General features: G+C 39.3%; 1 protein-coding gene across 3 annotated transcripts in view; it reads left to right on the top strand.

Moving 5' to 3' along the window:
- The window catches only part of LOC104041491 (homer protein homolog 1), a 124,683-nt gene that overhangs the window by 85,012 nt on the left and 23,900 nt on the right, over nt 1–15,771 (top strand). For all 3 annotated transcript variants that reach the window (XM_064439925.1, XM_064439927.1, XM_064439928.1), the window contains exon 6: nt 12,305–12,461. In XM_064439925.1, coding sequence (XP_064295995.1) covers nt 12,305–12,461 — 157 coding nt within the window. The remainder of the gene's footprint in view (nt 1–12,304; nt 12,462–15,771) is intronic.

Below are 15,771 nucleotides of genomic sequence, written 5' to 3' on the forward strand. Positions count from 1 at the left end.
CAGAAATTTCTCCAGACTTGTTCATTTATTATTTTCTGTCTTTAAATGGACTCTGTAGTCATAATCTGGTTCTATGAAACTGGAGAACAGTCTAGACTTGGGTTTCAGGGTACATATTCCCATCCACATATAAATTATTGAAAAGTTTACACAGTTTTAGAGAAAGGAAATTAAAGAGAATTGAAGATTTGTGGCCTTCTGATCACTTTTAAGTATGCTGCAGAACAATCTGCATCAGTATCTTATTTTGATTCTTGTGTACTTTACTCATCTCAAGGTTCACTTATTGTCAACTTTACATTATTTTGTAAAATCAGTATACAGAACATGGATGAACTAGTGTAACTTAGTAGTCATGATTGTATTCATGGTAGAATACCTCTGTCATATTCCTTAGAAGTACAGGAAAATGAATTGTTACTGAACGATTTTGAGTTCAAAGTCTACAAGCTAAAAAAACAGCTTTAAAAAAAAAACTCAGAAAACAAGTGAAAACTTGGCTTTTTGTCAGTTTTGGTATATTAAAATCTGTTACAACTCATAGCAGTATACAACTCATAATGATATACTTTAAAAATACAGCTTTATTCTTTTAAAGCCCACATAAACCTATGCTTGAATGATTTTAAAGTGTGTGTTTTTAATGAAGAAATATCTCCAATTGTTCAATTGCTCAACTTCACCCAATTTTTTTTTTTTATGAGTGCGATATGAGACACTGGAACAGGTTACCCAAAGAAGTTGTGGATGTGGAAGTGTTTAAGGTCAGGTTGGATGGGGCTTTGAGCAACCTGATCTAGTGAAAAATGTTCCTGCCCATGGAAGAGGGGTTGGAACTAGATGATCTTTGAAGGTCCCTCCCATCCTAAACCATTCTGTGATTCTGTATCAGGAATTATTTCCTGCTTCACTGAGAATACAGGAGCTAAAATTAAGTCACCTGAAAGAAAAAAAAAACAACCCTCCAGCAAAACAAAAAGAAAAGCCCAAACCTTTCAGTTAGTGGTTCTTTTCAAATGTAGGCACTTTGTGTTTCAAAGTCACTTGGCCCCTGCACCCTACAATGGGTGTAGTGTCTGTTTTGCCTGCTCACCTGCTCTTCTGAATGATCTCTGTGTTGCTGTACCTCATCTGTCCACTTTATTCTCTTTAAGAGAAAGGATATATATTAAGCTTTTTTTGGCAGCAGGGCCAAACCCAGTGGAGTACTTGAGGAATACATTTTTTTTAAAAATGAGGAAAAAAAAGAAAAGTCTGTAGCCAAGTACATTTTAGTGAAGCTGAAGCTCCATTGAATGCATCTGACTGATACCAATTTAGTCCTTTTATTGATACCAACAAGTTACTTGCCTTCTGTGTTGTCCCTGGTGTAGTGGTGAATAATGAGAAACATGGACTTCTCATATGAGAAGCTGCACGTATATATAGATAGAAGATTTTATAACTGGGTATCTATATACTGTGTGGTTACAGTATCACTGCTGTCTGGAATGCCTAATGACAAGCATACAAGTATGGTGACAATGTTAATGACTAAAAAGTTACTGTTCTTGAAACACTGTAGAACTAATTTTTTTTTCAAACTTCCAAGCAGAATATAAATAAATGTACCTTTATCCTTTAACAACTCACATTGGAGATGAAACAATTGATGGATCTATATATTCTTTTTAGTCTTTTCTGTATTACTCCCTTCTTAACTGCCCCCTCTCCTTGGAGAAGAGGGACACTCTGGAAGCAGAAATCAGTCTGGCTATCACCATCCTCTGCAGTTATTTGATCTTAAGAATTAATAATTTATTTTATTCCTGCTGGCATTAATAAGGATATTATTAGATATGAAGCAAGGGAATCTACATTACATCTGACCTGAGTTAGAAGGTGACAAACCTCTCAAGTCATGGAGTGTTTCCACTTTCAATCTTGGTGAATTATTAATTGTGGATTCACCTAAAATATGCTATGTAGATCCATGGAGGAGTGTTTTGCCATTTGCAAAGTGCTCAGGTTGTATTAGCGAAGCCCATATGGACGTACAAATTAGCAAATTTTTAATCAATTGGATAACTTTCTCCTAGAGGAATGACCATGGAAGTCAGAGCCTATGATAGCTGGCAAGAAATATTTAAGTTATGGATTCTCTTCCTGTTGAAGGTATGAGATAGATGTGCTGCTGTGCCAAATTCTGCTTGGGTTAAAAGGAAGAAGAGACAGAGCATGAGTTTAGGAGGTAGCTATAGCTCCTATTCCTTTGCTACCCCTCTCATGCCATAGTTAAAGCTTCAGAATTAGCAACTGTACCTTGAGCAGCTGATATGGGCTCCTCCAGCAGTTACACAGAAAGGATGATTGGATAGAGCTGAGTGAACACTTCTGTCCCCTGGAATATTTTTCACTCCCAGGCACATGTGGAGCCTGGCTTAGGAATTAATTGTACTGTGTCTGTTGACTTCTCCCATTCATTGCCAACATACAGTTGTCTGCATGGTGCAAAGAAATCATGGTGATCTTGATGATGCCATTTGCTGATCTTATATGTTTATTGATAGGATTCAGCCAAATGGATTACCTCTGCCCACTTCTTGAAAGAACATATATTTTAAAACTTAAGTTTGACAAAGAACAGAAAAGCAGTTTAGAAAACTTTATTAAAAATACATAGCACAAGTACTAACTTAATATATTTTTTAAAGGATTGTTTCATATTTAACTTAAACCCTTATACGAGAAATAACTTTCACCAAAGGTTTTTTTTTTGTATTTTTTTTTCCAGAATTTATCTGGATTAGAGCTGACTGAATTTCATAAACTGTTGTAGCTGTGTATGCTTTGAGGGTTGACTTTGTATCCCTGCAAGAGATGTAGGACCAAGGACCAGGAGCTCTTAATTTTCACATGAAGTAAAAAGCTTGGGTTTAAGTCTAATCCAAAAGATCCATGCTGTCTTACTAATATGATACTCTTTGGAGTGTGTCATTTTTGTCAGATGAATTAAGGTTGTTGATGATCTCTCCCTTATTTAGAGGTAGGCTTTACAAGTAAACCTAGTTAAGGTAGTAATTCCTTTGGAGAATGCTGTGGCCTGAGTCCTCTGGGGCAGAACTGGCAAATTCTGCCACATTCATGTGACACTGGGACCAAAAAAATTACGCCTGAGGGGTTTCCATTGTGCTTAATGCATTTCTTCCTAGATAGGCACCCAAGATGGGTCAGATGAAGTGCCATCTGAGGATACTTACTTGTCTTAACTTTTAAACATCTAAACTTGGGGAAGATGGATTTCATCCACTAAGCTCTTTTTACCAGGTCCATCCTTAAATTGTACCTCCTGCCAACATTATGATCCAGAGTTGTGTTTCCTGTTTTCTATGGAGGCAACACAGTGTCGCGTTCCCCGGCATTGCTGTCACACTGCTGTGGCTCCCTGGTGGGCTGTTTCATTCAGTCAGCCCGCTTTCCAGGTGATGGTTCCTATCCAGATAGCATAAGCCCCCAGAAGACTGGAGTAAACGCTCATTGATCAAGTAAAAGTCCAAAGTTGCTTTATTGTGAGCCATTTCAGAATGTGCTTGAATGCACAAATAATGTTCAGGCTCCACCTGCAGAAACTGTGTTATTGAAAATAATTGTGTCATGTTGATTATTTTCTGTTGCATTGTGGTAGGCAGACCCCTTGCAGTGGAAGTTCAATAGCATTGACCTACTTCCTGCAGACATGGGTAAAGGTTAGGGACAGGCACACATAAACACAGAAGTGGAATATTTTTGTCTGTCAAAAATATGAAGTACCTAATATATTTTCTTTCTGAGGGAAGAGTTAGCTTGAAGAATAAAATGGGGAATACAGTTAAATGGAGATCAAAATCTGTAATTTTACATCAGCTTTATGCTTTAGGGGAGCTTTCTGTACCTAAAGTGTCACATCTTTTGAGTTCCTTTAATATCACTGTAGATGCCACTGATTTTGTAGTACAGACAGAAAGAAGTTTGTGTTGATCAGTGTTTTGATCATATAACAGGGGGCTCTGCTGAGATAAATTCAAGCTGCTGAATAGCAATTTGGTGAGATGTGGACAACTGGCAATTCATAAGCAGCATCAAAGTATTTCATAGTGACACCAAACAGCCATCAAGTTTTGTCAGTAAGGAAGTAAAATATAAGAGGTTTGGGTTTTTTTATCAGCTCTCAAGATATTTGGCAAATGAAGGAAGCTGGAGCTCGATGAAGGTGCTGAAATAAAATGTTTGGGATGTCTAGGACTCTGTTTTCTCAGGTACACAATAATGAAATTTTACTAGTGGTCCATTCATTCTGAAGAACATCAATTGTAAGGTTGTTGCCTTTGCAGATTTTACTCTGTGGCACTGCGGTATAATGATGTTCTGTCTTCCTGTCATGAAATGCAAAAGGTTCTGTTTCTAAATTAAAGCTAGAGTAGTGGAAACCATTCTTCTGGGAGACTGTGACCACATTGGAAATTAGAAAGTAATTTTATTTAAACAACATGGCTCAGACAAAAAACCAAACCAAACCAAAACCCTAAAACTGAATTGAGCTTCATACTTGTAGTAAGTTATCCAACTCTGTAGTTTGCTAAAGAAAAAAAAAAATAAAAGGGTTTTTTTTTCCTTCACTATGGTAAGAATAGGTATAGGAATAAGATATGGGTTCACTGTCTGAAGCCAAACGCTTTTTTAGGTAGGCAATACATTCAGATTAAATTGGCCTGAATTTTAAGAGGCTAGCTAAAATAGTTTCCTGCATACACAAATTGTGATCTGATCACTGCGTATGACTGAGACTTAACATGTTCTCTTTATTTAGGAAATACTCTGAAATTTATAACTAATGTAATTACATTACAACACTGATTGTATAGCACCTTCTTTCTGTACTCTCCAGAGATTATAGTATTCTTGTTTAATTTTACTTTAACACTTTAGGAATCATTTGTGCTGGGCTTAGCATTCAGCTCAGGAAAGCTAGTTTTTAAACATCTTCACATCATGCTGTTTGCCCTACCCTTTTCCTAGTCTAGGTGCCTTACCAGGGGAAGTGTAATAGAGCTCGCAATGTTAGAAAACAAATGTGCTCTAACGGTGCCATGGCACATAGGCATAGCCTCATGAAAGGATGGGAGCTTAGCATCTGTTCTGCTGTCTGTGAAATCACAACTAGCAAAACTCACATGCAGTTTCATACTCTTGGCATGCCTATTGGGTCTGTGATGAGTTCTGTAAACTGGAGGGAAGAGAAGTGGGGAGCAAAGCTTTATATTCTTCTTTGAAACTGTTGCTTCAATTAAGTGTTGAATTGGGAAGACCTGGTCTGTAAGTTGTTAATTTTTTTAACTTCCAGCTGACTTATGAGCCAAATCATAGAATCATTTAGGTTGGGAAAGACCTTTAAGACTGTCGAGTTCAACCGCAAATCATCTGCCCTATGCATTATTCTGAAAAGAAGCTGAAGGAAACCTAAGATCACTTAGATCCATCCCACAAGTCTAGACTACGTAAATAAGAACTAGCAACCACCAGTGAATTAAGGGATGGTGCCATGTTTGGTTTATTTCTTAAAGAAAAACTAGTGATTTTTACAGTAGGGAAGAAAGAGAAACTTACATAGGAACTGTTTCCTCTGAGTGTTAATCTGTAGTTCATAGAGAGTATCAGAGAATTCCCATGTATCAAATTTCTCTTTTTTTCCATCCATTTAACCTCCTTTTAGTAAATTTGACTCTAGGATCAACATAGTGCAAGAAATTTAGTCTTGGATTCAGATTTCATTTAAACGATGCAAATTTATTAATTCCATTCTCTTAAAAAGCTGAGAGAGAAAAAAAATGAGTGGCAGTATCCACTGATAAATGTCACAACTCACTAGCAAGTTGTTTTGTTCAAACCTATGCAGTCAATATATGGTTTACTGTGATCACATAGTTCATGCAACTTGCTGTTTGTTTTTCAAAGCATTTCTGACATCTCCATAGATGGTTTAGTTTGGGCTTTATATATAGGCTATTGACTCTAAGTAACTGTATGGCTAGAAATTAATTAGCTATGCTTGCTCTTGCAAAGAGCTAGAAGTTATAAGACAGAGTTATCAGTTTTGGTTTATGCTATATGGCCTTCATGAAGAGAGATAACCTACTGTCTCTTTACTATATAAAATTAAATGACAAGACAAAAATGAGCTCTTTTTAAAAGAGTAAAATTAAAATAAAAGTTGAGTCTCTTCAGAGAAATCAGGGTTTTTCTTAGTGCTACTGTGATGATTCAGGTTAAATACAGGTCATTTGCAGTGTGATACAGTGTATAAAAGACATGCATAAAACTGTTGTTAACTGTCATTTTAATGAGAAACAGAGTTTAAATGTCACCTATGTAAACACATCCAGCATATACTAGCGGACAATACAAGAAGCTTGGAAACTTCATTGTTTGTTGTAGAGAAGAGTGACTCTTCTCTCTGTTCCCCACTTTAACTTGGGTCAGGACTGGGATCTAAATCCCTGATTGATAAGGACTGTAGCTGAAGCATTAATTTTGTGTTAATACCCAATCTTCTGCATCCCATGGAGTGCCTTTCAAGAGCTCTTAGTGTTTCAATAAGCAGCAAACACCACCATACTTAGGCATTTTTTTTTCTCTGGCTTTGTTATCTTCTGCAGGAGTACCATGCTGGGTTACCATAGAGAATATTTCTGTGGAATTTTCCTTCCTTAAAAAGAATTTAATTTCCAGCCTATTCCTCAGTGATAACTTTTCATATTGAAAGGTGGTCTCTGTTTGTGTTGTGGTGGTTTCTATGGGCCCTGTGATGAATTAAGGCTATATTATAAAATACAGAACATGAATTTAGGTGGTAGATCTAAATAGAATATAGCCACTTATTTGCATTGCATAGTGGTCTGCCATATAGTGGAAAGAGTCTGTACCATTACTCAACCTCTTTGGTCAGCTTCATCTGTCAAGTCTGCAAAGATTTGGACCCTGCCCCAGTGAGCTGATGATCAAAGCATAGAACAAGAGATGCCTAATAACAGGACTGTCTGTAACAGAACTGGATAGCCAACTCTTCTGTCCACAGGCTGCATGTGTGCTTTGGGTGATTCAGAATCTGAGAGCATGGTCAAACTGAAAGGCTAAATGCAAATGAAAGATCATATATGAAACACCTTGAAAGAGGAATCTGTAATAGCTCCATAAGCACCCCTCTTCCAAAATTTGCAGAAAAAGCTTCTGCATTTCTTATCTTCTACACTGACATAGGAATTGGGTGTTCAAGCACATTGTAGCTCTGAGTTGAGCAAAGGGGTGTGCAAAATAAAACAATACATCCTGGAGTGGGATAAGCCTTCAACATTTGTAGAAAACAATAGAATCAGAAAAGTCATGCTCTCACCTGCTGATTTCAGCCATTCAGCTGCCTTTCTCACTTTCCAGTAGGTGTGTTTGGCTTTGTTATTAGTCACCGCACTTTAAATACAATGTGCTTCAAGGGCCTCCATCTTTTTTGCTATGACCAAATTTGTCATTTAAGCTGTTCACATTATTCTAATCTAAAGAGCTGATTCACAGCTATGTTTCCCTGGTTTTATGCTGATGTAACTCGACTGAGATCATGTAGATATTCCTTATCCCAAAGGGGAGAACAGCTCTTTCATGCTCCATTAAAGTTTCTACTTCTCTCCCCAGGGGAGCTATCTTCCTTTGCTAAAAATTCTTTTGAATACTCTGATTAAGGATAAGGATCTCTTTGAATATTAATTAGTTTTTCATTGGCCTCATTCAAAATATGTAACTCAGAGCAATTTCCTAGTAATTGTGTCTTGATTATAGCTCTGAGAGGACTTACCCTTTTTTAATAAATTCCAATTTATCAAATAAGATTTCCTTTTGCATGTGCCCAGTTAATCGCAACTACAAATAAAAAGACAATAAATAGTAGCTGTAAAGAGGTATTTTTGTTTTGTTTCTTAAGTTTCCTTCTTACAAAAGCTTTCATTCTTACCATAGCTTTCTGTCTCTTGCTGGTCTTTTACTTAAATTATTTATAATGTAGATGACTGTCCCTCATGCACATAAGTTCAGAGTCTGAGTGGCTGAATGGGGCCTGTACAAGCAGGCAGCTTTGTATGAAGACTAAAATGGCAGAACAACTCAACACACTTCTTTCTTGCCTCTTCCTGGAATGGAAGAGGACCAGATAGCTATACGCTCCACTGCTCGCTCTTCAGCTTCCCACTTACTTCAGGACTCCTAATTAGGTATAATTACATGACAAAACCCATTTCTGTTTCTAACTTTGCTTTGACTGTTCAAGAGAGTGGGGGAGAGACTGAAGAAATTTCAGTTTCATTACCTAGGTGTCATGGTTTTAGCTGGGATAGAGATAATTTTCTTCACTGTAGCTGGCATAGTGCTGTGCTTTGGACTTAGTATGAAAATAGTGTTGATAACACACCGATGTTTTAGTTGTTGCTAAGTAGTGGTTGTACTAGTCAAGGACTTTTCTAGCTTCCCATGTTCTGCTGGGTGCACAAGAAGCCGGGAGGGGGCACAGCTAAGAGAGTGCATCCAAACTGGCCAAAGGGATATTCCATATCATATGACGTCATGCCTAGTATATTAACTGGGGGGAGCTGGCCGGGGGCAGGCAGCGATCGCGGCTCGGGGACCAGCAGCATTGGTCAGTGGATGGTGAGCAGTTGCATTGCCTGTGGGTTTTTTTTTGTTGTTTTTCCTTTTTTTTTCCCGGGCTTCATTTCTCTCTCTTGTTATTTTCCTTTTTATTATATTATCATCATCATCATTATTATCATTATTATTATCATTACCATTATTACTATTATTATTTTATTTTCATTCTTAAACTGTTCTTATCTCAACCCACAAGTTTTCTTGCTTTTGTTCCTTTGATTCCCTCCCCCATCCCACAGGGGTGAGGGGAGGGAGCAAGCAGCTGCATGGTGTTTAGTTGCTGACTGGGGCTAAACCATGACACTAGGGCATATGGTACTTTGGACTAGCAGCAGGACAAACTCTAAAACCATCATGTTTAAATCCTTTCTGTCATGATGCAATTTTTCACATTTAATAGATGATCACAGCAAATGCCTTTGAAATTTCTGAAAAAGGGTGAAATTCCCCAAATGCCTGTTTAAAATTTCTTCTAAATCAGGCCATGAAGTGAGGAGCTTAACTCTCATTCTCAGCATGAATGAGAGAGGAGGCTTCTTGGGAGCTTTTAGGAATACCTTGAGGGATGCTGTACTCATCCTCTGTGCCAACAGAGTCATCACCTCCATCTAAGAGGACAGTCACATCATTCCAGTGTAAGCAATAGCAAGCATAGGCCGCTGCAGAGATCTTGCCCTTCCAGCCTGGGACCTCAGCATTATTGGAAGCTTATGGAGCTATCTTAAGGCACCCTTTAACCCATTAAAGTTTACCATCTTATTCTCACAGCACCATTTTCAAGTTTTCATTATTGCAGCCAGGACTGTTAAGGCCACTGTAGAAGAACACTTTTGTGGCTTTATTTTCTATGGAGGATTTCATAAGGACCTTGTGCAGAATTCCTTCCCAAATTTGCCAGTTTTACATAAACCCAAATGCTTGCCTTACACTTCCAAAGTGGAGAAGGTACGCTGCTACCCTAGAGCTCTCAGATACTACTGTAACAGAATAAATCATTCACAATCCCCCTTTGCTTCCTTAAGCATGAAGACCTGCTCTGTAAGGCTAACCAGCAAGGCTGTCAGAAAGGATCACTCCTTGCTGCCAGCACAGCTAATGTATTGTTACCAGCTGATTGACATTGGTAACGCTCACTCTGCCAGATTCTTGGTCTGCTTCCAATGCATGCCATTATTTATAATCTGTGCAGCAGCTATAGGGACTCTGCTCTCTTCATATTTGTTAAGTCCTATGGTTTAGTTACTATACCAGATGCCAAATTTTGTAGTGAAAGTGCTCCGGTCTCTACTCAGCTGAATTCCTCCTCATTTCTGCTATCCCAAGACAGTACTGCTCAACATACATCTGCAGTGCAGATCACAGTGACACCTGAAGAAAAGAATTTATGTGCTCTTGAGTAACAACTGTAGGTCTTTAAAACCATAACTACAATAGAGTAAGAAATGCAATTTTTAAATTAATTCATTTTAAGGAGCAAATCCAATATTAAAAAACATAAAAGATAAAACATGGAGCTAAATCCAGTTGGTGGCCAGTCACGAGCGGGGTTCCCCAGGGCTCAGTGTTGGGGCCAGTTCTGTTTAATATCTTTATCAATGACCTAGATGAGGGGATTGAGTGTACCCTCAGTAAGTTTGCAGATGGCACCAAGTTGGGCGGGAGTGTTGATCTGCTTGAGGGTAGGAAGGCTCTGCAGAGGGACCTGGAGAGGCTGAATTGATGGGCCGAGGTCAGTTGTATGAGGTTTAACAAGGCCAAGTGCCGGGTCCTGCACTTGGGTCACAACAACCCCATGCAACGCTAGAGGCTTGGGGAAGAGTGGCTGGAAAGCTGCCCGGTGGAAAAGGACGTGGTGGTGTTCGTTGACAGCCAGCTGAATATGAGTCAGCAGTGTGCCCAGGTGGCCAAGAAGGCCAACAGCATCCTGGCTTGTATCAGGAATAGTGTGGCCAGCAGGACTAGGGAAGTGATCGTGCCCCTGTACTCGGCACTGGTGAGGCCACACCTCGAATATTGTGTTCAGTTTTGGGCCCCTCAGTACAAGAAGGACATTGAGGTGCTGGAGTGTGGCCAAAGAAGGGCAACGAAGCTGGTGAAGGGTCTGGAGAGCAGGTCTTATGAGGAGAGGTTGAGGGAACTGGGGTGGTTTAGTCTGGAGAAGAGGAGGCTGAGGGGAGACCTTATCTCTCTCTACAACTACCTGAAAGGAGGTTGTAGTGAGGTGGGTGTTGGTCTCTTCTCCCAAGTTACTAGCAATAGAAGGAGAGGAAATGGCTTCAAGCTGTGTCTTGGGAGGTTTAGATTGGATATTAGGAAAAATTTCTTTACTGAAAGTGTGGTCAGGCATTGGAACAGGCTGCCCAGAGAGGTGGTGGAGTCGCCATCCCTGGAGGTATATAAAAGAGATGTAGGCGTGGCACTTGAGGGCATGGTTTAGGAGGCATGGTATTGTTGGGTTGACAGTTGGACTTGATGATCCTAGAGGTCTTTTCCAACCTTAATGATTCTATGATTCTAAAATATATTTATTATAATAAATAATTATATTATACTAATTACTTGTAATTAACCATAAACATATATACAAAATAATTTTGGCCAGAGTTACAGATCATTGATTTTCGATTATGCCTTTAACAGTAAGCTAATTAAACAAAATGAATTATTGTCTATATGTATTTTCCATATAGGTGTGCACCTCACATGCTGTTGACATTATAAAAGTAAACATTAATGAACTAATTGCATACTAATACATTCACAGGTGTGTCTGAGATGTTTTTCCCTTGCATACTGAGTACAAGGATAGGGTCTTTGGGTGATGGCAGACAAATTATCTGTGAAAAACAAAGCCCTGTGTTTCCTCAGAGAATAAACTGTAGGCAAAGACTATTCCTCCATAGGCTACTTCAAGAGACCCCACTATCAGCTTCCTCTTTGCAATAAAGCAATAATACCTCTATGCTCCTTGATCTTTGGTCTATTTACTGATATTACTGAAGAAAGGCACATTAGCAGTATTACGGTGCTGAAATTCAAGACTTCTGTATTTTAAGTAGAAATTAAATATGGTATTTAATAAAGAAAGTATATCTCAGGCATAGAAGATTTGCATTAAGACAATTAAACTGTGGGTCTAAAGCACTACATTAGCTCTCTAATCAAGCTAGTGACAAATTTTTTTGCAATATATTTCATAAAGTAGTAGATTAAAAAAGCACTCTCAATATGTATATATTAAAATGGTGAGTAATCATATACATATTTTAGAATTACACACTGTTGCTTTTGGGAAGCTGATATGGATTTCCTTAGCATTTTATTAAAAAGAAGTACCCTGTTGAACTGGGAGGATAGAGGTTTTTTTCCAATGATGATATATCTATATTAAAAAAAAACTGTTGATTAATATTTTTTAAATTTAAAATTTTGATGATTTAAGCACTTGGTTTCTCATTGAACATTCAGTCATAGGATTTTTCCATAATTCTATTTTTACTGGATATTTTGAAAAAAAAATTATAAGTCATTTTAAGATTTAAAAAAAAAAAGAGAAAGAAGAGATTTGAGGGCTCTGACCATTTTCATTCTGTCTGCGCAGTTCGACAATCAGCAAGCATTGGGAGGCAGAACTGGCCACGCTCAAGGGTAATAATGCTAAACTCACAGCAGCCCTGCTGGAGTCCACTGCCAGTGTAAAACAATGGAAGCAACAGCTTGCTGCATATCAGGAGGAAGCAGAACGTCTTCATAAGCGGGTAAGTCAAAGCAAATGGCCAGGATCCTTGAGGTGGAAGTACTGGTGACTGTATTCACTCATTTTGAAGTAAAATAAACTTATTGTTGGGGCTTTAGGTTAATCTTTGAGACAGAAATTAATGATGAATTTAAAGAACACAGGGTTCCTCAGTTGGGAAATTCTTTCTTTTGTAGCAGTTCCCTTTCTGCAGAGGGTTTTGTTGCAGGAACAGTTATCTAACCTGTGATACTTAGGACATGTCTGCCAGCATTCACTCTTCATTTGCTGCCAGCTGCATCATATATGTTTCAGGACCTTCTTCATAGCATTACACTTCAGTCCCTCTTGGATTTAAGCCCATAGAAACTTGACATCAGATCTGTAAGTTAAAGGAACCCTGTTGTAATTTCCACATATAATAAAGACCAATAGCTTTCTTTCACCCTTGCACCCTAAAGAAAACTTAATGTAGAATCAAGCTCATTAAACAAAATTGGAGATCTGCCTCTGGTTTCATAAAAGAGGGGCAGGGTCTTGTTCCCTTCACTGCAAATTTTGTTTGCAGAGGTCATTTGGCAATCCAGAAATTAGAACACAATGGGGGCAGAAATGCTAGTGTTTGCAAGGCTGAAGGCTGCATTATGAAAACAAGTATATAATTTTTTTATTTCTCTTCTCTGTTTGCATGTAACTCTTTCTATATTGTAAAATTTATTCATCTTTATTCATATAAATTTCTCATAGTTTAGGACATACTTTTGCACAAAGTTGTCATGGTTCAGCCCCAGTCAGCAACTAAACACCACGCAGCTGCTCGCTCACTCCCCCCACTCCATGGTACAGGGGAGAAAATTGGAAGAGCAAAAGCACAAAAATAACCCCTTGTGGGTTGAGATAAGAACAGTTTAATAATTAAAATAATAATGATAATAATGATTGTGATAATAATAATAATGATAATATAACAAAAAGGGAAAGGGAAAAAGGAAAAAAAAAAACAGAAACACAAACGATACAACCACTCACCACCCACTGACCGACGCTGCCCATCCCCAAGCCGCGATTGCTGCCTTCCTCCCCTGGCCAGCTCCTCCCAGTTAACATACTGGGCATGATGTTAGATGATATGGCATATCCCTTTGGCCAGTTTGGATCCACTCTCTTAGCTGTGCCCCCTCCCCTCCCGGCCTCTTGTGCACCCGCCAGAGCATGGGAAGCTAGAAAAGTCCTTGACTAGTACAAGCACTACCCAGCAACAACCAAAACATCTGTGTGTTAGCTCAACATTGTTTTCATACTAAGTCCAAAGCACAGCACTATGCCAGCTGCAGTGAAGAAAATTATCTCTATCCCAGCTAAAACCATGACACCTAGGTAATGAAACTGAAATTTCTTCAGTCTCTCCCCCACTCTCTTGAACAGTCAAAGCAAAGTTAGAAACAGAAATGGGTTTTGTCATTTAACAAAAGAGTCGAGGGAGGAAGAGATATTTGCTTTGTAATCCCGGAGTTTATCAATCAACTCCGCCACCGTTGGTGCCTCATCATCTTTCCAGGACATTACTGCCAATGAGTTCCCATGCATCAATGGTGCACTCTGTACAAACTTCTGCCACATGGGTTATGTGCACTGGGCTTCATCTGGATCTTTTGATCATCTAGGTCACTGTAAATCACCTCAAGCACGGCTAGGTCCCTCAGGTACTGGATACCTTTCTCCATAGTCATCCATTTTCCTAGGAGAAACACAGTATCTTCCTTGAAGGGGTACCTTTCACACCTGACAGGAGTTGCCTCCAGAGGCTGAGACCTTGTCTCCCTTTTCCAATTGCTTTGTCAATGCCCCCTTCCCCAGAAAGGGATCCCAGTTGTTTGGCTTCCTTCCCCTCTAACTCCAGACTACCGGCCCCATTATCCCAGCATCGGAGGAGTCAGGTGACAATGTGCTCACCTGAATGATGGCCCAAATCTTTTCGCATATCTCACAGCTCACTCAAGGATAGGTGTCAGGTAGTTTCCATTTCTTTTACGAGTTCTTCCTCTTCCTCCTCCTCTTCTTGTGATGGCCCTGCTTTTCCATCATCTCTTTCTAAATGAGTTGACTTTTTCTTCCAGGATTTCTTTTTGTGTATAGGGGCGATTGATACAGGCATGGGGTGATCCTCTGGTTCAGCTGCAATGCTTGTCACCGGGGTTTGAGTAGCTGCAGTGTCTGTCATGGGGGTTTGAGTGGCCACAGTGTTTGTTACTTTCCTTGTCCTTGCCTTTTTAGATCCAGAGGCCTTCCCTTCCCCTTGAGGGTACTGAATAGTGTTAAACAGGGCTCAATAGGCATGGGCCAGGCCCCAGCACATGGCAGTGATTTCTATCTCTCTGGAATTGCCAGGGTGACAAAATACTTCCTCCAAATATTCTGCAAATCTTTCAGGATTCTGCACTTGTTCAGGGATGAAGTCCCACAACACTGGGGGTGCCCACCGTCTTAGGCATTTGCCCATTCTATCCCACATACCCTGCCACCCATAGCTATGGAGCCTTGGGGCAGATCTCTAGATGATATTCTTAAATTGCTTATTAACCTTAGAGCTGAAACCATCTGCCAAAGCAATACCAGCAGATGTATTTCAACTACCCAAGGATGTTCAAGATACTGAAAAGTTGTTGTAATGAAGGAGGAGGCATTATATAAGATGGTAGCTAAGGTGCCATTCTGTATTTCCTTCATAAAAAGCCTCTCAGAGGAGGAGGTCTAATTGCTTATTGTCTCCATGATGTGGTACCCGATGTACAGTAACAGCTTCAGTATAATCTTCAAATACCAAATAAAACTCAAGGCCAATGTTTCAATAACAAATCTCCTAGGCAAAACGTCTCTAATCACTGCAGAGCACAGCAGACCACAAAAACCAACACCGATCTTTAACAGACACAGCAAATACAAGAGCATGGTGCAGATCGGATAAACTAATATTGAGAACAGAGTCTATGCTGTGACTAGCAACTGTTATTATCTCAACCCTTCGGGCCCCACGTTGGGCATTACATGATATGGAATATCCCTTTGACCAATTTGAATCCCCTCTCTTGGCTGTACCCCCTCCCCTCCCAGCTTCTTGTGCACCTGGCAGAGCATGGGAAGCTAGAAAAGTCCTTGACTAGTACAAGCACTACCCAGCAACTGCCAAAACATCTGTGTGTTATCAACATTGTTTTCATACTAAGTTCAAAGCACAGCACTATGCCAGCTAGAGTGAATAAAATTAACTCTATCCCAGCTAAAACCATGACAATGCTGTACTCTCTTAGATGAAATAATATATGGCAATTACA

This window comes from Phalacrocorax carbo, assembly GCF_963921805.1.
Source record: "Phalacrocorax carbo chromosome W unlocalized genomic scaffold, bPhaCar2.1 SUPER_W_unloc_3, whole genome shotgun sequence".
Lineage (NCBI taxonomy): Eukaryota > Metazoa > Chordata > Aves > Suliformes > Phalacrocoracidae > Phalacrocorax > Phalacrocorax carbo.